Source organism: Oryzias latipes, chromosome 9, assembly GCF_053564925.1.
Source record: "Oryzias latipes strain Hd-rR chromosome 9, Olatipes_Hd-rR_3.1".
Classification (NCBI taxonomy): domain Eukaryota; kingdom Metazoa; phylum Chordata; class Actinopteri; order Beloniformes; family Adrianichthyidae; genus Oryzias; species Oryzias latipes.
The window spans coordinates 27,335,743-27,360,397 of record NC_136245.1 but is presented as its reverse complement, the minus strand read 5'-3'; the positions used below and the strand labels follow the sequence as shown (position 1 = coordinate 27,360,397).

At 39.9% G+C, this 24,655-nt stretch overlaps 1 protein-coding gene across 4 annotated transcripts in view; it reads left to right on the top strand.

Annotated features, from left to right (window-relative positions):
• fbxl17 (F-box and leucine-rich repeat protein 17) overlaps positions 1-12,765 on the top strand; it is a 225,135-nt gene extending 212,370 nt beyond the window's left edge. For all 4 annotated transcript variants that reach the window (XM_078953147.1, XM_004072302.5, XM_078953148.1 and 1 more), the window contains one exon: positions 11,164-12,765. In XM_078953147.1, coding sequence (XP_078809273.1) covers positions 11,164-11,252 — 89 coding nt within the window. In that variant the 3' untranslated portion in view covers positions 11,253-12,765. The remainder of the gene's footprint in view (positions 1-11,163) is intronic.
• Positions 12,766-24,655: the final 11,890 nt, after the last annotated feature.

Below are 24,655 nucleotides of genomic sequence, written 5' to 3'. Positions count from 1 at the left end.
GTAGAAAACAATGAAGAAGCACGGCAAGGAGTTAGGAAGCATTTTAACTCTCGTTTAGAAAACGAGAGTTTGGAAGCTCGACCAAACTTTCTTTGATTAGTGTTGTTATTGGTAGCAGCAGGGATCCTCAGCTCAAAGGCTTGTGACATGAAGGGGAGTTAAGCAGAAAGCCACCGCAATCGTTGCCTGAAATGGAGCCTATCTGGTTTCATTTTTACCGGCTTTGGTTGAACTCGACTGTTCAAAGTCAAGAAAGTAGTTTGAAAGAGTCATTTGCCATTTGTGATTTTCATTGTAATCTTGGAGCCTCTTCCCTCACAGAAGAGCTGTATTGATTGGAGGTCTTAACTGAAGCCGCCTCCTGATCATCCCTTCATCTCGTCTTAAAGGGCACAAGCGAGGGACAGTGAATGAGAGAGGGTGAAATAAAGTGACATCCCGACAGAGTTCACTGAGTATCTGAAGGGCATCTCAGAACTGCCCTTCAAGCCAAAAAAATAGAAGGATCCCGCCGAAGCACACGTTACCCTGACCTCACTTGGCTCTTCTGTAAAGTTATGCATTTCTTTGCTGTCACTTCTGTTTGTTTTTACTCCCCTTCCTCTTTTTTTTTCTTTTACTCTTCCCTTCACTTCTTCATGAGGACAGGCAAGGTTGTTTGAGTTTTGGATGCCGCTCACATCATGCTCATTCAATTAGTTCATTTAATTCTTCCCTTGCTTACCTTCCCTCCACTTTTTTTTTTCCATTACCAGCACTGTTTACTCACCACAGCTGAGGTCAGTAGAATCTGATGGAGGTTTTTGGGTGGACGGTTCTGTTCTGACTTTCTGGAACGCTCCTTTGATTTCAGGATGTTTTTTGTTTCTTGTTTTAAGATCAAAAAAAGCTTTAAAATATATGGCTTAGTATGCAGTCAGAAGAATGCCTGGGGGGTTTACAGTTAAGCCAGAATTTTTAAAAACAATAATACAAATGTGTCATACTGTCAAGATTTGAATAGGCTGTGAATAGAACAAAAACAAAAACTTTGAGTAGAAATGCTTTTAGGGCGTTTGGATAATTCCTTTCTTAATTGCTCTGTTGCTGTCATCGACCATTGTTCTGCTTTAATTAAAGTTTTTTAAAGTCAATATCACAAATTCACTGTGGCTCTCGAAAATAAGGAGATCAAGGGTTGCTCCATGTGTTGTTAAAGGTGAATGGTCCCTGTTGTGGATATATTGAAAGAGTTCTGCTGGTATTGAACCACTCAAGATTTTGTCCTGTCCGTTTCTGGAGGGGTGTGTGTTTGCGGCCTTTCATTGCGTGTGTTTTTGTGTTGTCGTGTTTTTACCATGTGCTTTCTGACAATGAAAGTCAAACGTGGATTTTGTTTGCTTAACATCAAAGGAGATTCATAGGTATTCCTAAATATGGTTAAAAATGGTTTTCGCCAGGTCTTAAAGTTGGTCCCAACAACTTCCAATTAACAATCAGAACATAAACTGCATTGTTTTTTAATCTGTCTACACAAAATAATCTTTATTTTGCCTAAAAAATAAAAAAAAATCCTACTAAATTCTTTTGTAACTGTTCATTCATTCATTCATTCATGAATGAATGTAACATGTAACAAGGTTTCTGGTCACTGTTAAGTCTGAGATCTGACTCTTTTTGGCAATTTATCTGGAAAGTGCACTGTTCATGTTGGGACGTCCCCTCCTGGGAAGATTGGCAACTGTTTTCCACTTACAAACCATTTTCCTCACTGCAGGATAAAAGTACCTACATTGTTTAGAAATTACCTTGTGACTTAAAGGGTGGCAACTTTTTTTAAAATTTTAACTCAAAAAAGTGAGTTCTAATGTCAGAATGGAAAAAATACTACCGTATTTATTATTACTGTTTAAACAGATGAAAGTAAAGCTGGAGGACAACTTGAACTGGTTCAGAAAGATGACTATAGCGTGTGATGCTCCACTCTTCTTCGTCTGCTTTGGACCTTCACTGAATTTCATGTAGTCAGCTCTTTGTATTTGATGGTGTTCCTTAAAATGCTTTCACCAAACCCCCTTCCAGTCAGCTTGTAAAACGGGAAACTGTGGGAAGCTTCCAACCCCAAAATATGTCCATGATGATTTCCACCCACTGTTCAGATCAATAGTAAATCTTGCTATTATAACTGAAGCTCAGTCTTTTTCCCCTGCTTTCTTTTCATTTAAAATTACTGTCAGAAATGAGGAGTATCATAAGCTTAAGATTTTTTTTTTTTTTTGCTGTTAAATAATCTATTACTTATATAGTGTCTTTCACTTTATGGCTTTTTTATTGTTTTAATTTGTTTTTCCTTGTCTAATGCTGCTGTTTCCTGCCTTTTTCCCTTTCCCATCATAAAAGCCATGTATATCCAAGGCCAGAGCTACTTCCTTTGGACAAGCAACACAATCATTTCACAAGCATCTGAAAATGCAGAATGCGTATGCAACGTATTCACAGATTCAACTTTTGTTTATTCGTTACAAAAAGAGACTGTCTTTTGTTTCCTTTCATTTTTAAATGTCTTTGTTAAAGCTGTGTCGCCAAAATGATTATCTCCTCTCCATTTTTCATTTTTTATTGCAAATATTGTCCGTTTTGGGCACAGATTTACGCCAAAGTTATAGATCAGTTCTTAAAGTTCCACTCCTATCATCTTTTTATTGATTTTAAAAGCGTTCCCAGTTGTCTTTCAGTTATGATTAAATGATTAAATTAAAAATGAATCCTTTTTGCTGGACATAGTTTCTGCAGGCCGGCACTAGTTCATTTGAAATTCCCCCCCGAATTGTGGCCGAGAAAAGCTAATTTTCAAACAGCAATTTTTTTTTTGCCTGCTTCTCATATACAACAATTTTAATAAAGAAATACTCAGAAAGGCTATTTCGATCTGAATTTCCTTTATTTATCTCCTCCATCCTCAGAAAAATGCCACACAAATGTGTTAAAAACACAATTTTCATGAAAGTGGGTCTTTGGAGAGACATTACCTGCTAGATTTTCTTTCCCAAGTTTTATGTGCATGTTCATGTTTACAAAATATAAGTTCATGGAAACACTAAACTCACCTAAATAAAAAACAGCTTTTTGATTATTCAACTAAGAGATGGGCATAATAGCTGAATGAACAGAATAATTAAACACTATATAACTTTAGTAACAATAAGCTCATGTGAGCACGGTACCCACTGAATGCCTCTGAATATCTTCAAGCATATAACTTGCTGTCACCCCATTGATTCACTCCATTGATTCTACTTTAATCTTGTTCATGTAGTCCATATTATCTGCATCACCTAGAATTTTGGTTTTGTCAACCAAGTGTGCCGTCATGTTTTTGCTTTCTTTTCCACCAGTCAGCAAATAAAAAAAAAAAGAGAGCAGAAAAGAGGCATTCGGTTAAGCCTTGCACACATTCCTACACTTACTTTTGTCACACATGATGGAGTGCGGGGTTTACCAACCTGGCCTTTAAAACCTCTCTCCCTGACCCTTTTTTGCAGTTGCGCCCCCATCCCTCTTTGTGCGTGCATGCGTGAGTGTTTGCACTGACACCCGGCCTTTTGGTTCTGCTGCAGTCTGACGCTGTGCAGGGATGAAGAGTACCAGACCTGAGATGTTGCAAGCTCTGCCTATCTGCTCTTTAAAAGCACAATCAGAGCCATGCACTGCAGATTTCTATTAGGCCTGGTCTGCTTTGTGGGACCAAATCAGAATGATTTAGCACAGCTTATTCTTTGGTGAAAAGCAGGTTCCCCCCTTTGAGCTTTCAAGCTAACGCATCAATAGTTCTTTTAGAAATATTCAATCCTTTTAAATAAAGTTATGAGGATCTCAGTTGCATCTTCTTTCATCCACTCCTTAAATCTCCCTCTTTTTTCTTCTTTTCCCATCAATTTATCTCTCCCTCCTTTTTCCATCCATTACTATCAAAGGGGCAGACCTATCTCTCAGTTTTGCAGCTTTTCTTTGGAAACTTTACAATGGGGCTTTTTCTCTAAGTACTTTAAAGAAGGCTATAAATCTGCTCTGTTTAAACCCAGACTTGTTTAAGCCGTGTTTTACTAAGACCTAATGCACTGCATTTCTCCAATTGCCCAAACAGGCTTTGTAAACATTTACCCCAAATGTATTTATGGCTTGACTGATACTCTGTCTGCTTGATAGTGGACAATGAAGGACAAGGAAAGTGTGTTTGTTTTTGTGGGTTGTTTGCTGCATGTTAAAACGGAGTGGCAGCGCTGCTTCATCGGGGTCTGCACTTCTGGAGTCCCGTTCAGTCCGTAAATATTTAAATTTAGCTTTATGGGTGGTGACCGTTCACATACCTCTGCTTTTCTCACGTGAATTACACACTTTCATTGGTAAAAACTTCAGTAAAAATCTTTTTCCCACTTGTGTGTCAGCAGTGGAAGACGGTGAACACACCTTTTTAAGCACTATCAAAAGGATTTGTATAGTTTTATAGAAAAAATGTAAACCTTTATACAATTATTTTTATTTCAGTTTTTGATTAACTACTAGAATATTGTGTGACGCATTCTTGTTTTGCACATTCTCCGGCATTAAGCATATTGCTAAGAAATGCACAAAATAACTGATTTCTCGACGGGATCTATCTCCACATTATCAACAACAAAGTGAAGCTTTCTTTGCTTTTTAAAAATCTTACTCAGCTGTTTGAAGAGCTGAAGCCAGGCCGAAACTATGATGCCCAATCTGACCCAGCCTCCATTTTTAAAAGTAGGCAAAAGTTGTGTTGCACTCCAGCGCAGTGCAACACAAGACTTTTCCCCTGTGTTTTTAGGGGAATGTATTGTTCTTTTAAAGACCCACTCCGATGAAAACTGTGGTTTTGGTGTCTTTAACATGTTTTAATGGAATTTTTTTCCATTATGGAGGACATACATGAAGAAACTTAAGCAAAAACTTGCATTTCTGAGTATTTTTTACTCAAATGGGGTGAATCAGGAGCAGAAAAAAACATGCTGTTGGAAAAAGAGCTTATTTGTTAAACTGAGAGGTCCAAAAGCTCCCTGTTCTTGTAGATAACTAGATCCATGTACGTCTTCATTTTCCTCGTCTGGGTTGTCATCTGGCTCAAACATGTACAACTGGATGGCTCCAAAACTCCTCGCCATTTTTGTTGCACCGCTTATGTTAGGTTGGGGGTGCGAGGGGCTGTAAGCAGGAGAGCGTATGAACAGATGCATGCCGAGAAACAGGGGCTACTTCGCACCAAAGGTCCCGCCTACAACTCATGTCCTAAAAAAAATGTTTCTTTTTTTTTGTTGGCTTTTGCAGTAGTTAAAAAAATAATCGGAGTGGGACTTTTAAAAGTAAAAAAAACTGAGTGCAGTCAAAAGAAGAAGTGTCACAGCAGTGCTTTGTACATTGCAGCATCACTACTAGAGAGGGAAGCTCATCCAGTAGAACTGTGTTTGAAGAAATAGAGGAAGTCTATTGATAGGTTCTGGTATTGTACTCCAACTTATAAAAGATATTAAAGCCTCCTACAGTACCACATTTAGTGGGTTTTTAAAAAATAGATGTCATATTTTGACATCTTCTCTTTCTAAAACTCCACTGTTATTCTATCTCCAGCGCTTTGACTATTAGAGTATCCTTTCACGACCGTGTTCTATACGGTATCCATTCTTTTTGTTGAGTAGCTGATTATCAATTTTACAACCCTGTCCTCTTTGTGTTATGTTTTTCAAGCCGAGAATAGAAGCGGCTGCTGCATGACTCATCTTTATGACTCTTTTTTTATTGCCATGAAGGCCCGGTGTTTACGGTAAATGTATATTTTACGTGGGGATAGAGGGCATTGGCATCAGTGGGTCTATGTAAAGCATGTAGGAGGACTCCTAAAGATTTCAGAGGTCAGCTGCAAAACTCACTCATTGCTGTCAAGCTGTTTTGTGTAATAGCACACAAGCAGTTGTGTGTTCTGACCCAAAACTCTCAGATAAAAAGTTTTTTTTTTTTTTGCTGAATGACATCTCCGATATACATCCTTTTGTTTTGTCCTCGTTCCTCCCTCATCCTGTTGTAAACCCTGACAACAGCACATTTCCCGTCAGAAGGAATTACACCACGCTTGGATCTAGAGAGCAGCATCTTTGAAGTTAAAATGGGGGGAAAATATCATAAGTATAGGCTCCAGTCCAGATATCTGTGGCTGGCTTTCCCAGATGCTTCTCAAAGATTAAATTCATCAGTTTCCAGTGATCTGCTCTATCATATGGCTCTCCTACAAACTTGGCAGCCGGTTTGAAAGACGGGCTGTGCATGCAAAAAAGGAAAAGCAGGATTGTGTGGGTTAAATAGAAAAAGATAAAAATCTCTCCAGGTGCCAGATATTTAGAACACTTATCTGGTTGTTATGGCTCAGTTCTATAAATGCTCAGGATGTTTTACAATAAGCAACAACAAAAAAATATCAATTTTTTTTGCCAAGAAAATACATGGTGACGAAGACAGTTATGAGAGGAATGCAGTGGCTCATCTGTGTTTTTAGCATTTACTCTGACCTTCAACATTAAGCATCAGTTATGAGCTGCAAATACCAAGCAGGTGTGGAAACGTCATCGCTTCAAATTCAGCAGAAAAACAGCCAGAGAAAGGACATGGGACTGTGGAAGATAGTTGAAGGAGGGCATCTTTTACAGAAGTCTTTTGTGTCTGAAGTCACAGGACCCCTTAATTGGATTTTAAACCTTTTTTTTTTCTTCTCTCACACATTTTTCATCTACTAGAATGGCAAATTTGAGTCCAGAGCTTTTAAAAATGCCTAAAAAGATTGATTAACTGGGATTAAACTGCGATATGCAACTTTACCATTGAAATGTTATCCTCAGAAAAACCTGGTATGTATGGCAACTATCTAATTTATTACTTTAGGGGGGTGGTTGTAGCGCAGGAGTAGAACAGTCAACATCAAATCAGAAGGTTGCAGGTTTGGTTCCTGCACATAGATATTGTTTACTATAAAAGGCTTATGAATAGAATGATGTAGGTCCTTTAAGGCTGTAAAACTTGTCACTATGCAGGTTATACACTTTTCCCAGACAGATGTGAAAACTTTGAGGAAAAATAAGTCCAGTGTTATAGAATGAAATCAAAGATGTGCTCATGATTGATGTTTATGTAAATTTGGCAAAATGAACGCATCTGCAGAGAGATTGATTGAAAATGGTCTACAGCCAATCAGGACGCAGAACACCCCAAACCAGTGGGCTTTATTAAAAACAAAACTGAACAGAAAAAAACAACCAGTCAAGCCCAAGTTTTTATTTTGAAAAGCCTCCTTACCTATCTGTTCCAAACATGTCTGCATCAAAGGTCAGAGCATTTACGTTATGTCTGCAAAATGAACAACGCATTGCCACGTTGTCAGTTTTTTCCTTTCTATTTGTACTTTGAGAGAAAGAAACTGCCGTTTTTGAGACAAAGAACATTGGATCATCCTGATTTACTCATCAACGAAAAAATTTAATAACTCAAGACATCAGATAATGACTGGACATTTAGGGTCCATCTAATCATGTTTTTTTGAAAGCCTGTTGTGTGATGCCATTTCAAAGCTAAAGTAAAAAGAAAAGTAATAGTTTTCATGGTTTCCATCACAGTAAAATTGTTTCGACCTTAACATTTAGTGTTGCCACAACCAGCAATTAGCATATGATTCAGCATTTAGATTGTGAGGTCTGTTATGTGTTCTGTGTTTGCTCAGCAAGTGGAGCTGCACTAAATTAGCATTAATGAATGTTATGGTCTCCCATCAGCCTGACAGGTCTATTCTTTAGATCTACTTTAATTGTAATTAAGCGCTGATTAACGAGCTGGGGATGTTTTATTCTCTGTTCAAGAACATGGCATAATGTGTTATAAAGGCAATCTGATTGGGGGGGGGGCAGTTTGTATGGTAATGAGGCTCATCCATTTGTCAAAATAAGCTTTAGCTCTTTGAAGAAAACAACACTGGTGAGCTGATCATCTCTACATTGGTGCTTACAGCAGTCAGATGCTCTAAAGCCAGAACTAGAAACTCATAAGAATTCCTGTTTATGCTTGAAATTCTGAAATGGAGCTTATTTTATTTAAATTATTTCATACTTATTATTGACTGTTTAGCTGAAAGTCAGTAACTCTTCTTGAAGTTTGTGTTGTGTTTAAGGAGCACCATTGCCTCCTAGTATAAATAAGATTTAAGGTCAGCTGAAGCAGGGCTCCAGGCTCTGACCATCCAATGACGGTGTTTTGAGACAGAGTAGCTAAATATTTAAACTAGGCTTACCAGTGAGACTGAAAATATGTGAGCAGCCTTTCAGGTCTCTGGACGGAGCAAAGCAGTGTGTGTTTTGTGCAGTTCAGTTCTGCACTGAAGAGCTAACAGGAAGCTCTTGTCATCATAACAGTCTGGCATGGAAACTTCCCGCTCAGGCTGTCATCCATTACTTTTTACTTTTACTCACCCTGTGGACATTGGAGTACTTTTCAAAACTAAAGATGAATGTTCTATTGAGGCAACACTTTCTAAACGTGCTGGATCGCACCAAAATGGGCAGATATTGCACAGGAATCAACATCATAGATGTTTTTAGGTGTATTTTCTGGGAACCAATAATCATGGAGAAAATGTCCATGTGAGTAAAAACAGCAGGATACTGTCAGGCATGTAACAAATGGACTAATTTCTAACATTTAAGTGTTGAAACAACCTGAAGTGTCTGGAGAAAACTGCACATGCAAACATGCAAACTCCACACAGAAAGGTCCCAGCTAGGATACGAACTAGAGCCTTCTGACTGTGAGGCCGGAGCGCTAACCACTGCGCCATCAACTGGAAAAGGTCTAAACCACGGGTGTCAAACTCATTTTCACCGAGGGCCACGTCAGCATAGTGGTTGTCCTCAAAGGGCCAAATATAACTTATACATGTGACTAAATGTAATAAAAAATAAATGCAACTGTTCCTTAATGTTAAAAAACTCATTATTTATCTATTATAACTGTTTAAAGTGACAATTACAGTTGCATAGAAAACATGTTTGCTTGTTACTCTTGCATTAATCCTTTTAAATTTTTTCCGCTTGTTAAAACCCACGATCAAACTGTCCAAATGAATAAAGAAAAATAACATAAAACTGAGCTAGAAAGAACGTGTATTACATGTAACATTTTACAAAAAAAGGCTGCACACAGCCTTGCATCCATCTGATGGTTTGATGACAACAATTTGTCTGCATACAGACCTGCAAACATTGAATAATTACAACAGCAGCTACACATAAATAATATGTAAACAACTAAAGAAAATTTTTATTTTAAGAATTTAAAAACTTTTATGCTCTCGCGGGCCACATAAAATGACATGGCGGGCCACATTTGGCCCCCGGGCCTTGGGTTTGACACATGTGGTCTAAACCTTTGAATTTTGACTAAACTTTTGAAGATTTTAATTTCTTTAGCACTCCGGTGAACATCATTGGAAATTCCTTCAATCGTGTATTGAATGGACTGCAGTTCCCATCTTTTCATTGAATCTCATGAGTCTTTTTGGTTCAGTCCCCTCAAGAATCCACCTACTTAAACAATTGCCCCTACTTTCATTATTAGTATCAGTGTTATTGAACATAGAAAAAGAAGGAAAATGGGCAATAAAGACCAAATTGGTAAGACGTTGGGAAGTCTGGCCGTACTGGACTTATTCTTTAAGAACTAAAGAGTTCTCGGGCTTTGAACTCAGGAGCAACTACGAAACACTTTGTCACTGCTTTGGCGTCGACTGATGACAGTGTCCTCAACCCACTAGTGAATGTTGACAGATCATTTCTCCTGGAAAGCGTCACACCGGCTCGTGGGTGGGGAGAAATGCTGGCGAGGTTGCGGTCAGCCTCTTAAAGTCTTCAGCACGGCGTCTCTTCTGTTCTTTGTCAGCTTGGATGACTCTTTCACTCCAGGCTCCCTGAAATGGCCTGACAGTGTGTTAGGCTGCTGAAGAAGCGCTAGAGTGGCTATTAGCCACTTGTCTTTTTATTCCTCTGAGAAAATGAAGGCCTCATTAGTTTGGTGAGCTCAGCTGTCCTCTGGTGCTAATCCTGCCGCCACAGTACAATTGTGTGTGCAGATGAGCCTGTCCACACGCTCTACACTCTTAAAGTCTGTCCAGTTATTATAAAATATAATTTTAATCTGCCAATGGCATTTTACAGATGTTGACATTGGTCGTTTTAGAAACCCAGTGTCATGGTCGATGGAAAATCAGCATCTGTAATCGTTTTAAGTAAGATCAAAAAATATCTTTATTCTTTATATAAATAAAAATGTCATATATTTGAAAATGTCCTTAATATTTTCATTTTCTCTAAATCTATTCAATATGTTATGGCCATTTCAAGATTGTACCCCTTTTTGTAGTGCTTGTACTTTTCATTTTCATTCAAGTTTTCTTAACATATGTCTTTTAGTTTCCTCTTCTTCACTGTGTGTGTCTTGAAATGTACGTTTTTGTGTGTTTTTATTGGCTTTATTTCTTTTGTTTCCCAATGCATGGTATGTGTCTTTTTCATTTTTTAAAAAAAGAACCAGGCATTAAAACAAGCTGTGAAACACAGAGCTGTTTACATTAATAAACAGATCATCAGCTATATTTAGCCACAAAGCTCAACATATTGTGTTAACCTGTCAGGAAAAAGCATCAACTGATTAAATAAAGATATAAAATGTTTTTTTTTTTTTTTCTTTTAAAGCTAAGTGTAATAGAGACATTGTCTTTTTTGTTTTTAAGTTAAGTTAAAAAAAGGGGATTTTGTCTTAAACTATTATCACACAAAGGAAAACTACAATTACTACACTACTATGAGCACACAGATACTGGTTGCAAAAAACACTTATATTTGTATTTGCTTAAATAAATAAAGCTGCAGTCAATGCCATTTTAATTAGTCCAGTTGGTTTATATCTCTAGCAGGGGTTGTAGAAACTGTACAAATATTGAAGCTTTGCATTTTTAATTAAGAGAAATAAGACACTATTGGCTCTGTGATATAAAATATGTCCAAAAGCCTTGGAAAACAGATGAGCAAATGAAGCTTGATATAATAAACCAAAATGTGGATGTGGTTCTTTGTTTTGCAGGTGAACGAGGAGACGGTGGAGAGGCTGGTGGTCCAGTATCCTCACATTGTGTTCAGCACGGTGATGCAGGACTGCAAGAGGACCCTTGAGAGAGCGTATCAAATGGGCTGGAGCCCAAACACGTCAAACTCCTCGTAGCTAACACCGGACCTCAACCAACGAGTCGCAAACGCGCACGCAGAAAAACTGAATTTTGTTGGGCTCTGTCACGTCAGCTTCTCATTCACTACCACCACGTGCATGTGATCTTGTAGTGACACACAAGACGGAACATCAGTCCGTTTGAATCTGATCTCCTATCTTGATATTTTCAACTTAAAATGATCTTTCTTCAGACCAGAAGCAACACAAGCTCATGTTATTAGAAGTAAAGGTTAAGAATGTAAAGTGTCTTTAAATTCTCTGAAGCGTCTGCATGCAGAGGAGGGAGTTAATTTTTGACAGCTTTTGATGATACTTATAGAAAACCAAGTTTTAATCAGTCGGGGAAATAAGTGAATTTTTTCAGACTTGAAGAAAAATGAGTTTTATCTACAAGAGGATGAGAAGGTTTTTTCTTTGTGGAGCGACTCACAATCCAGCTGTTACAGAGCAAGGAAGTACAACACAACAGCATCAACGTGAACGGCTCTACACCTCACCATTTAAAGAAAATGTGTTTTACTTCTCTGTTCATTAAAAACCTTGTTTATTGAACATAAGTAGTGTTTAACGTTAATGTTTTTGCAGAGTTAGGGACTCAGTGTGTTTACAATATTTTTCTGTTGAAGTTAAATTTGGTTCATTGACTATTCTGCCTCTAATCCAGTGCAGAAATGGAAATTGGCTTTACTTTTAGTCATTAAGTATTAAAGAGATCTTGAGACAGACACGACCTTCACCTGGGTCAAAGGCAAAGTTTAATAGAAAAAAAATTGTGACCTTAATTGGTTTATTGCCAAAAAAAAGCAAAAACCCATTTTCAGAAAGACATATTTAACTGATTTATAAGAAACCTTATTCATATTGTTTGGTCTACATATATGCACATATTTATATAAATATATACAGACATGAATACTGCATTAGATTTATTTAGTCAACTTTTGGTTTAAACATAATTGTAACATTAGCTGTGTAGCAAAGCAGTTTTTTCTCTTCCACGTGGAGCAGCAGAAAAGTGGCTTTGGCCTGAAACGGCGTGAGTATGCGTGTCTGGGTGAACGTTTTTCCTTTATTATATAAAAGCTATGTAGTGTACAGTGAAAGAATTCAAACGGCCAGGGTATTTTTGTACAGCGTGAGTCCGCTCTGGGCTCAGTCACCTCTCGCTGTCACTCACATGGAAACTAAAGCTCATTGGATTGGACTTTGACTAGAACTGTAAACTTTTTCAGCAGGGTGGAGAGTTGAAATCTGAAGCATTTAACCCTGTTCAGGATTTGTAGACTTTATTCAACGGAGGATTTCTCTTTCCTTCCTGTTTTGATCTCTTTCTGTTCTTTTGTAATCCCTGTGCGCACTGTTTTCTCTGCTAGATGTTGACTCACTTTATTTCTGATCTCTTAAGACAACCATAAATGACTGGATTTACATAATGATGAATAAAACCCACAACTTGAAGCTTTTTTCCCCTCTTCTTTCAGCGTGTCTTCAATCGGGCTTGAAAGTGCACTCAGAATGACAGACGGATCCCTTTTCCGCTTTATTCTACGTCGCCAGCAGTTTCTAAACTTTCCTTTATATTGATTACACTTTATCATCATAACGGTGATCAAATTGACCTCCAAAATGAGCTGGTTTTTCTGACAAATGAGCATCTCTTTTTCTACAGACAGCAATGCATTTGTAATGGCTTTTGTACTGCGCTCCATGACACAACAGTCAACCTTCATCTCTGTTAAGGGACACTTTCAAAGTCGGGACTATTTACGATCACACGGAACCCACATCTGAGACAAAGTGAGGAGACATCAGCTTGCTGCCCAGCGAGGCAGCAAAGGCCTCAAAGAGCTAACAAGCTGTCACTCAGTCTGTCTCCATTCTTTGCCGATATTGTCCTTTCAAGTGGCGCTTTTGCTGTTCAATGTGATCTGGTCGTCTCATCTCTGCTGATCAAACACTGGAGGTTGTGAAGGTTCCCAGATTGAGTTTTTGTGTTGTCAGCACAGTTTTTGTCAACTTGAGGCTCATTGGTTTAAGCTTAACAGGTTTATTCTTTCAAATCGGTCTTGTAATCTTTCTTGATGAGGCACGAGTGAATTTAGACCACAGAGCGATAATTAGGAGTCTGCAGGATGTGTTGATGAGGGCTGGTTAAAAAATGCACATTTTCCAGTTTGATGCGGGACAGTCTGAGGATGAAATGGACATCTGTGGAGTGTTTTTCATGTCAGCGCTACCTCTGTTGAGCTCAGTTTTCTCTTTTTTTGTGTTGTGAAGTAGTCTCATATCAGATTAAAAGATATGAAACTCGTTTGTTCATTTTTTATTGCTTCCTTTAATCCTTCTGGGAGTATCTTGCCGCCTTCAAGAAGTAGTCCTTGTTACAGCAGTCATCTGTGGGCGTTTACTGTAATAGATTTAACAGGTGTTTTACTTTCCATCTGTAAATGTTCTGGAACTATGTCTTGTAGGAGATGATAAAACCTCAATTTCTAAAACAAAGCAGAGAGTTGGATTTTCTCCCATCACAGGTATTTTTGTGAAAAAAAGATGTTCTAATTCTAAATCTGTAAAACTTTTCATTTATGCTCTTACTGTAGAATATTAGTGGTGGTATGAACGGCGAACCCTCAGGGACAGAAAACTGCATTAGTGGGATGTACAGTAAAAGATTGTGGCTGGAGTGAAACCACAGCTGCTGCCATTATTCTTCTCTCTGAGCCAGGTTATTTGTCTTGTCTTCATCTGATCCCAGATCCAAATGATGTTTCAGAAAGGGGTTTTATGTTTAGGTCTGCTGGGAACGCCGTCATTTCTCCATGAACCTTAAAGGCTGTATCATTATATCGGCTCTTAAATAATTTACTGATACGGCACTGTTCCTTTTTCATCAACTGTCAGTCAAGTTAAAAAAAGATGATATTACTTTACTTTTCCGTTTTTTTTTTAACATGTTTCCTGAATTCTATCTGTTTTTGTTGATGTAGTGGAAACAAGTAAGTCAAGTGCTGCCAGTGATGCCAAGAACACGTTATCCTCCAGTCAAAACATCTCTAATGTTTCCTCAGTGAGAGCATGCTCTCCTTCAGCCGCATGTACCTCATTGGCCGTGACAAGCAGAAACATTAATAATTTGGCCTGGTGTCTTCTGCGTCTGTTCCAGGCTTTCTGATTTCCGAAGGACACGGTATTTTAATCTCTCTGCCACAAATGAGCTCTCCCCCCGCACTCGTCTCATTTCTCTCCCGAGTAAATTATGCAACTTTCTGAATTGTACTGCCTCCAATTAGCGCCTCTGCAAGTGTGAGGATATTCCATTGATTCTCCTGTTGATTGAGGTGGATTCCATCAATTGCTGACTCTCCACAGACTCTTGCAATATTCATCAAGGTGGAGGAACGCTTTCGACCACCACTCGCATGGGAAACTGCTCTCCAAGAAGGAAAGGAGAGTCCACGGCATGGCAGTAATTAAAAGTAGTAAATATTCATGTGGTCATTTCATTTTTAATATGGTGCTGATAAGAATTGACGCTAACCATAGCGGACATTTGTCATGTAGGACCTGCAAGGACGTTGGACGAGTCTTCCCAAGAAATTACTATTTTTCTAGACCTAATCATAGCTGACATTGACGAATGTCCTCAACAGAAAAGGCAGTCGGTTGTTTGAACTTCCTCCCAAGAATTAATGCAGTGCATCTTGTTGGAATGAAGGCTGTGTTTAGAAAACGGCAGTTGCCTTCCTCGATCATTGGCACCGTGACATCGTGTTACATCAGAGGCTGTTAATAAAGTTTTAAAATTTGATCTGGGCATTTGGGATTCAGTGATGCTTGTAGTAATCTGATCTTGGCATCAATGTTGCTCTCAAAGACATTTTGCTAGACTTTTCAGTGGGGATGGCATTTCCAGCTTTCATTATTATGGATAAATTAAGCCGATACTTTCCTTTGATATTGGCCAGTCGTCTCTGTCTGACCGAATCCTAAACCCTCCCTTCTGTCCACTCACTCTGGACTGAGTCAACTTTATTCTGGCACTTCACTGCATTCCCTCTGCTTCACCCCTGGTCCTTTGAAACCCAAAGTCTTCCTTTTCCCTGTAAATATGCCAATCATGTGTCCTCGCTGGGCCTTAAATGCTCCTAAAGCTTCAATATTCATCAGCATTTCAAAGGAAAATATTCCCGTCTGTCATCATGCAGTGTTCTCACCACACTCCCGGTAGGAAAGATGCTGTTTTTTTGCTAAACCACCTGTGGCAGTCTGGCTGTCCATGGACCGCTGTTGACTCTGCAGTTGTGAAAGAACATTCCATTGAACAGTGAAGATGTTAATGGGTTGACTTTGTAACCGACACTGTCTTTGAGCTTCCAGAGAGCCTTTGACGCTGGGATTTCTTACTCCAGAAGAGTCTGTGCCGCCTCGGCCCCGAGGAGCCCCGCAGAGAACACCAAACCAGAATATTTGAATTACTCCTCTGCTTGTTTGAGGTGACTGACATCAGTTGGGGGGTGGACAAAGCCTTTCTCCCACTCACTGCATCAAGAAAACTTGTGGATGATGGACCTCAGCAGTTCTCAGCTTGATGTATGGAGATGTATGAGAATGAATTTACCAGTAAGGGTTTTTGCCTCTCACCGGAGGCTACAGCTGCACTGACTTTCCAGTCCAATCCCACAAAGATAAAAAGAAAGGAAATTTGTTAATCCGTAAAGTTTGGACTCTCTCCCCATGGGCTCATTCCTGCTGCCCGGGGAGAAAAACCAACCAATGAGCAGCCTCCAAAAAAAAGTGAGGTGTTTGCGAGGATAATGAAGTGGGTCTGATTCTTGCAGTTGTGTAGCTCCGTGTAGATGTTGTCTCTCTGCCTTTCAAGCTCAAGTTAATTGTGGTGTTTAGGCAGAGCTCACTCTTGCCTCTAAACGGCAAAGGTTAATTAGCAACGGAAGGATCTCCACACAAGATATGTTGACATTTACATTTCATCCTGACTGAAACAAGAAAGAAGCCCACGTGGTGGCACTGGGGTGGAATTGGGAGGGGGGGGGGATTGTGCCTCCAAAAACATGCTCATCTCTATGCAAGACTTGGTGTTGATATGCAGATTTGGCAGTTGGATGACATTAAAAGTAGTTAATTGTGCAAATCTTTGTTTTAGACTGGAAAGGTCGTGGCTAGTGAGAGTCTTTCATCATGGGCCCCCACCCCTCCAATTCCTGTCGGCACAGCTGCGGCGAAGGGAGGGAAGTTTGTTGGTTTCTCCGCTGACCGCCGCATCGTGGCCCGCCACTTTTCAAGGTGGTTCATGAATATTTATACGCACAAACTGTTTGGGAAATGAAAATTAATCTTCAGCTTGACGGGAGATGACTCTGCTATCTGTTTTCACAAAAAAAAAGGAGGGGGGGGCTGGTTCAAGTTGAATGGGGATAAAACCTTTTCTTATTCCTAAACTGAATCAAATCAGGCTGCTTTTTTTTTGATGAAACTGTTTTTTTCTTTATTGCAATCCATTTTCCTTCATATTACAACACAACTCGACAATTTAGAAATGTTTTGGGCTCCAAGATGTATGCATGCGAGGCTGGGATCCCCTAATATTGTTATTTTGTGGAATTATCTTCCACAGGAAACGCGAAGCATCTCTCAATGCAATAGGAAACTGTTAAATAGATTTTTTGCGTGTAATGTTCATATTTTGACAATCGCCGTTTAATGGGCGACAGCAGTGTGAGAGTACAATGAATTAAAGATACAGCAGGTGTACAGATTGGAAATTTTACACCTGGTTTCACCTGAACAGCACAAATGGATGCATAATTGCTCCATTTCATCACTTCCATTCGCAACATTAAAAGAAGCTTGTTGGGAGAACAGAATAAGGATGAGTGTATCCAGCTGGGGACGCGAGCAAAGCTCGGATCTGATCATGCATATTTCTGTTTGTGTTTCACCTGAAACAAGAAAACAAAAATCCTGCCTTTGATTTGGCTGCCATCAGACTTCCTCCAAGGATAACCCGCTCATATTTGCTCGCTGAAATAACTCGGCACAGATTTCATCAACGGCTGATTTACCGGCTGCTCTTGGCTTTCTCCTTGAAGCATGGTTTCTTATCCTCCCCGGGGTGGATTTCATCAATTAAAAGCGTTCACTCCTGTTCAAAAGCTACAGATGGCCAGCGTCAGGCCTGAGCGGGATCTGCGTCTCCCGGCCAACTGCTCTGACATGTCAGACATGCTGGTATGCCTCGTCACTCCCCACTCGCCTACTGTAACAAAGGTTGGGCCCACTCCCCTCTAGAGCGTCAGGCCCAAGTGGCTCGCTGAGATGCGAGGCGTGACGGAGCCCCAGTCTCAAGGCCAAGAGTTCACCCCCCCGTTGCCCTCCTTTCAAAGCACCCCACTCTTTACCCCCTCCTCCTCTTCCGAAAACATAGTGTCCATATAATCCTTCTTCTGTTCCAACTCTCACCACTCAAAGTCTCTAATCAACCCCCACCCCGTCGCTTCCTTCTCAGCCCCCTCAGACCAACACTGTCCTGCGTTTTCATTTTTCATCCTCAAACCTCACACATTCTTTCAGCACTCCACCCCTTGGCTTTTCGCGTCCTGACGGATCGAGCCGTCCCGCTTGCCTTGTGGGGTGTGTATTTCACCCTGGGCCGGCATTTCCCAGGGCGTGGGCTGGAAGTGGGGCAGAAAGCGGTGTTGCGGAGTGATGTCAGAGCGGTGTCTGGGATTTGTGGATTTGTGTATGAGCAGTGTCACTGCATGAGGGTGTACAGTTCTTAGCGCCCCTTCAAAAGGCCAGCTGTACAAATGCAGCTCCGAATGAGGGAGGTGTTGAATTAACGAGGCAGCCTTTTCTCCGGCGCTGCTCCGTACACTGACCTGGAAATAATGAGGCTGAGGCACATTACAATGGTTCTGTATGGGTTAGATTCAGAAAATTACTAGACCAAAGGGGCTAATGTTGTGGTGTGAGGAACAACCTGATGAAACAACGGCACAGCGAGCCAGCTGGGAGTAATGAGAATATTGTGATTTAAAATAAACCGAGATGAAGTGCACTTCCACAGGATGTGGGCTGACGCAGCGTTCCCTGCTGGGCTCTTTAGACAGTGGTTGGGGATCTATTTTTTCAAGCCATCAAGAGATGGTTTCCTCAGCTGGAACTAAATTCAGGAACTTTATGTTTTCTCCAGAGTTGCTTCCTCATCAGACCAGCCTTCTATGAACATGTTTGGGTTTGCTTTATTTTGTCTATTTAATGTACTTCAATTAATTATACTCATCCATATTTAGAGGTCAGCTTTCAAACATGGAGAAGTCTGTTTTTGTGCAATTTCTAAAATGTATCTTTATTTGCTTAAACTAGTTTGACCTAGTTTTCAGGGGGCCTCAGTTGACACACATTTACACCTCTGGGAGCCAAGGCCCCCTCCTCGCCTCTAAGCTTTTCCCTTTGACCAGTCGGGTGTTAATTGCCTTTCTCAGGGTTACTTCCACAAAACTTACTTGGGAAGGCTGGAATGCTGGCCTCAACCTTCAGGAAAAAAATCTTTCCGGAACTTTAGGTTTTCGGTTATAAGCTACGTCTTTCATGTTATTTCATTGTTATTTTAAGACATTTCCGGCTTACATTTATAAGGGGGAAAAAAAGAAAACTTGGTTTAAGTGTTTGTTTGTTTTTTAAAGGTGATGTATTAAATAAATCTGCTTTTCACATTTTATGAGAATATATTTAATTTATTAAGAAAACTTTTTCCAAATATACTCATTCATTCATTCATCTTCTTCCCTTTATTCCCTTTCGGGGTCACAGGGCTGCCGAAGCTTATCCCGGCCATTAAAAATCACAAATTGGGTATAAACTACCGTACAATAAAATACTTTTATTATTACTAGGTCAACTGAAGACATGGTCCTTAACTGATCAAAGCACTTTTGCTGTTTGTTTGTTTTTTAATGTTCATCTCTGCTCACAGTATATTGTTTTTAAAATAAAGCAAAACTGATTTAAGTGTTTTTAACCTTTTTTTATGTTTTTACCAAGAACAGGAAATTACCTGAGCTTGCTGTAACAGTTTGAAATCCTTAAAACTTAATCTGGACTCAAAAATGTAGGCCTGTGTGAAGACTCAGAAAATGTTTTTGTTGTGTTTGTTTAGTATGTTAAAGGGAGTTTCTTGTTTTCTGAATTCTAATGAAAGATGAATGTGAGTGTCAAAGGCAAGCGTGAATTTGTTGCCACGCCAACAGTGTGATTAAAGCAAGAAAAGGGAAATTGAAGTGGAGTGAGCTTCTGAAAAACAATAAATAACAACAAAAATATGAATATTTTTTATGAAAAAGTAGACAAGAATACAAATCTTAAGATAAAAGAATGATGGATTGTGGTAGATGGAAAGATGAGAGAATGTCCCTAAAAGGATCAGCAGCATGAAAAAAGAGTCTTTGAAGCTGTAGTTTTAAATAAAAAAATGTTTTTGCATTTGAAAAAGCAGTCTGATTTTCAAAACTCACTGTGTAGCAAAAAAAGGTTGGTTAAAACTAAACACGTTTGTCACTGAGCAACATTTAGCAATAATCCAAATGAAAATAGGTTTATGAATGAACCCATTTAATACTACGTGACCCTTCTTGTTGACTTCAAGCACAGAACTGGATCTTGCAGCCTAAACATGGAAAAATATGCGCACATATTCTTCTGGGAAATGTTGTTATCAATTTTCCAATCTAACATTGGCCGGCCCGGAATTCCACACTAATGTCAGAAAAACTGAAGTCTCTCCTGTCATCAGAGTAAAAAATGAATTGTCCAAGTGTCGACACTTCGTCTGCGTTCAAGCTGGTCCCTGAAGCTTTCTTTGTTGCAGCTGTGCGATGCAATGATAGCCAGATATGACCTCATCAACATGAGCCAGGCTTCCTATCTCAAAATTAAACTTGTTGAACAATGCACTGGCACCAGCATCAGAGCCATGTTTGTGTGCGTGTTTAGCAGAGACTGGGCCTGCGTCTGTGAATACGTGACCAGCGTCAACGACTCAACCCCTACTACCCCTATGGGGCAAGAAACAATACAAACAGAAACTCCTCTGTTTAATGAAAAGTTGAAATGAAGAGATTCAAACAAACTCATTCTTTTAGCTTTTTCTGATCATTTTGTTTATAAAGCAAAAAGGTTTTAGTGTATTTTGTGTCATTTAAAGGGATATTTTAGAGGGAAAACTTCATCTTGTTATAGATAAGAGTCTTTTGTAGGTCAGAATGAGGTCAAGATGAAATACGAGCTGCAGCCAGAAAGTCGCGTCACTGTATTTTTGACCAGGAGGTTTGGTTTGGAAGCCAAGTTCATGTTTTAGGAATGCCCAGTTGAAGCTTTCTTGATGAGCAGAAACGCATTGAGTTTTGATTTCTTCCCTTGTTTCTCCTTTTCATTTTTCCAGCCCTCTCTTTACATCCATCTTTCTAGCACGGGTGTATTTGGATTGATATAGTGTTCTGGCATGTGTATCAAAGCGTGTTCATGATCAGAATTTGTTGTTTTTAACAGGGAGGATGTGGTCATATACGGTTCACAGGCGATCATCAGCTGACAGAATCAAGCGGCTGTTTTCCAGGCAGACGAGAGATTTCTACTTAATATTTCCAAAATCTAAATTATCCGCCTGTTATTAAGTTATAAATAATATGCAATTAGTTTTTGTGGTCACACCAATGTAGCTCCTAAATGAGTATGTTGTGTCCCAAAAACAAAAAAGGTTAAGGAGATGCAGTGACTTGACCTGCTGAGTCACTGTTTTAAAGAATGTTTTCTGTTTTCCAGAGGAGATATGAAGAGTTTGGACAAACACCTAATGACTACTTCTTATAAAGTTGGAATAAAATGTGGAAAAAAACTTAGAAAAACACAAAAAAAAGCAATTTTTTTTTTTAAATTGCTTGATCTCACCCTAAAACCGCTACCGGCTGGTTTCAGAAGTCTCAGTTCCCATCAACTCTCGTTTAAGTTGAATATTTCAACAACAACAACAAAAAATCTAAATCTTTTTTGATTTTATTTCAATTTTCTACTTATGACAATTATATGTGGAGGGGTACATATTTAATTTTTGACCATGACATGTTTTGTTTGATTGGCAGGCGGGCTGACCCATGGATAGACTGTCCCTTCTCTTCATCCTGCCCATAGACTGTGTGTGAGAACTGGACTGAGCGAGTGTGAAGTCACCATACAATATGGCTTACCTCAAGCTCTGACTAAATGAAATCTATTCCATTCATTTTCTGAACTTGTTTTATCCCTACCTGGGTAACAGGCCTGCCAGCGCCAAACCCGGCAATTGTTGGGCGAAGGCGGGGTTCACCCTGGAGAATTTGCCACAATCACCCATCCATGCACACACACTTTTTTGCGATACGGACACTATCGTATTAGAACCAGAAATTGTCACCACGCAGTGCTCTGATGCATAGAATCTTAACATTACTGTAAAACACAGTGTAGTCTGTGTTTTACACTGGGGAAATTTCAAGACACTTTTACCTAACTAAATAAAAACTAGTAGAAAACGTGCATGAAATGATTTTGGAGCATTGCATTGATGCCATTAAACGGTAAAGCTTTTGGTTTAATCTTTAAGTTTTCTGTTGCAGAACTCAAACTTTTAAGACTATTATGTTTTACTCTAATTGCAGTGACCTTTAGGTGTCTCCAATTAACACTTAAGTTTAACAGTAAGCCTAAACAGTTCCACTTTTTTAATGATTTGATGGACAGATGCTTCATCAAGTCAGCTCTTTATTTATTTGCTGGACCTTTTTTTTTCTCCATATTGCCATCTTGAACAAGCTTTGTAATCAGATCGTAGAGGCTGTGTAGAAATTTGAACCTCCTGCTATACTGTGTGAATCATTACGTGTGATTGTCCTGGGGTTTATGTTTGGCACTTTGAATGCTAATCAACACTGGGACACCTCCTTCAAAAAAACCAAAGACTGTCTCCCACAGGTTATCTCTTCCTCTGGAGATAACCTGCTCACTGTAATTTCTAAGGCCAGTCCTGTGAGTCACAGTGAAATACTCATAAAGACTCCTCTCAGCCTGTTTAATAGCTTCAAAAGCCCCCTGGTCGGTAGAGTTTTTAACCACGTATGTCTGCAGAGCACCACCTCATCTCTGATCACAGCAGCTGGGTCAAACTGTGAATCTGGTGGTGCGTTTAGTCTCTTGATTCTAGCCACAGCCTCTGCAGTTTCACACCGATACTTTGTCAATGCCACTGGGTTTATCCAGTCCATAATTAGACTTGGAGACTGTGTCAAAGGCGGTGAATTCAGCATTAAAGTATCGCCACAGAGCCTCTGTTGCCTTTACTCTCGCTCTCGTACAAGAGCGAGGAAGGAAGAAGAAAAAGCAGCTCAACTTCAATTTCCTCCTGCTTCTGTCTGGGTTTTTATCTCTGTGATCTGAGGGTCGGCTTCAAAATCTGTGAGTCTGTTTCCTTCTGGTTGTCTGTTTCTTTCTATTCCTCCCTGCAGACCTGCCTCATGTCTGATCCGAGATCAGCAAGATTTAACACTAAGGGCCGTCTCAAGTGTGTTTCTGTCAGTAGGTCTCTTTCTGAAAGAGGATTCCCTTAAACAAACCCTTCAACACATCTTTTCCTCTTTCTTTCAATCTCTAGGTTGTGAGACCTCAAGCTTGCTTCGTTTTCTCTTGTAAACGAGAAAGTGGAAAGCTTTGTGTGGCAAATACACAAACATAAAAAAATGATCTAGACAGAGACAGGAGCTGTGGCCTCACCTACAGCCTTCGACCCAAAACCTCCTTTCCCTCATCAACCGGTGCTTCAGATCCATACGGTAATAAACACAGCAAGTCGGCTGACCTCAGCTACACAAAGCCCAAAAGAGGACTTAACTCTGTATCTGCAATGACAAGAATCTCTTTTTCTTTCTTTTGCTTCTCTTTACAAGTCAGACTGATGTAGAGAGGCGTATTGACTTTGAAGGTTGGCTGCAGAAACATCACAGACTAAACTTAAAGCTGTCCAAGGTAAAAAGCAAATCAATACTTTTCATATTCCACTGTGGCAGAGTGATATCGACCGAGGCCTTCACATAACTCGGTGACTCACAAACCGGCGTGCCGTGTCACTCCGAAACATGCTATTTTAATAGGATCGAGACACTCTTTATGTCTGACGGGTCAGGCCATTGTTCTTCCCTTTATTCATCTTTTTTCCTGTACTTTACACTCCTCACTTTTTCTATTTTCTTTAAGGATTAATGGATCAGAGAAGTGGTTCTATCCACACCACAAGACATCCAAGAGAAGCTGTCAAAATCAAAGTGACAGGAGGATGGAGGCATCCATCAAAGGGTTGGTGTTGTTACAAGAGTGTGTGACACATCTGACAGAGTGTGAGCTGTAACGCTGGGCTGAGCGCGCTTACCGCTGCGGCACCAACAGGCACGCACTTTTAAGGAGAGATGCCTTCCTGTGCTTTGTTTTAAGAGACCCGATGCGTGTCGCTTTCATCGTTCACACCATCTAAACTCTTATTTAAAATCAGATCTACAAACGCCTATGGAGACACTCTAACTTTAGCACACCCCGTGGTAAATTGCAAGCAATTTTCCGATCCCCCTTTTGGTGCCCTTCACGATGTTATCCAGAAACAGTTGGAGGTGTGTGTTGATGGGAAACCTGGGGCCCAGTCACATTTATTCCATCTAATGTGATCTGCTGTCCCGCTGCTGCGGACCAAGACCCCCACTGGCAGCATGATGCAGCAGTGAAGGGGTGAGAGTCGGTACTGTCATCGGCAGTGATGCTGCTCATCATGGCCTTCATGCTCATCATGGGCGTCGATGGCTAAACGAGCGTTTAAAATGATGACGCTGAGGTGGGGACAAGTTCTAAAGTTCTAGATCCTCAAAATGTTGGCAGTTTCGGAAAGCTTCTGATGACAAATACAAACATACACAGAAGACAAATCTTTCAAAATGTTGTAACTATTTTTGAATGTATTTAGTTCAAACTGATGAAATAAAAAATAAATGGTATGAACAGAAGTTTATAATGCATCCTCTATAGCAGGAATGCTCATTCCTGTTCTTCAAGATCTACCACTCTGACTGTTTTCCTGATCACCAAGCCCTGCTGGTTGCTGATTGGCTCAATCAGATACATTCTGATTGAATGAACTTCCTGGTCCAGGTTATCAGCAGCAAGCAGTTGGAAAACAGGCAGGGAGGTGGATCTCGAGGACCAGGGACGAGCAAGCCTAATCCAAGTCCTAACCCGTTCTACCTGCAACTTTGATGGAATC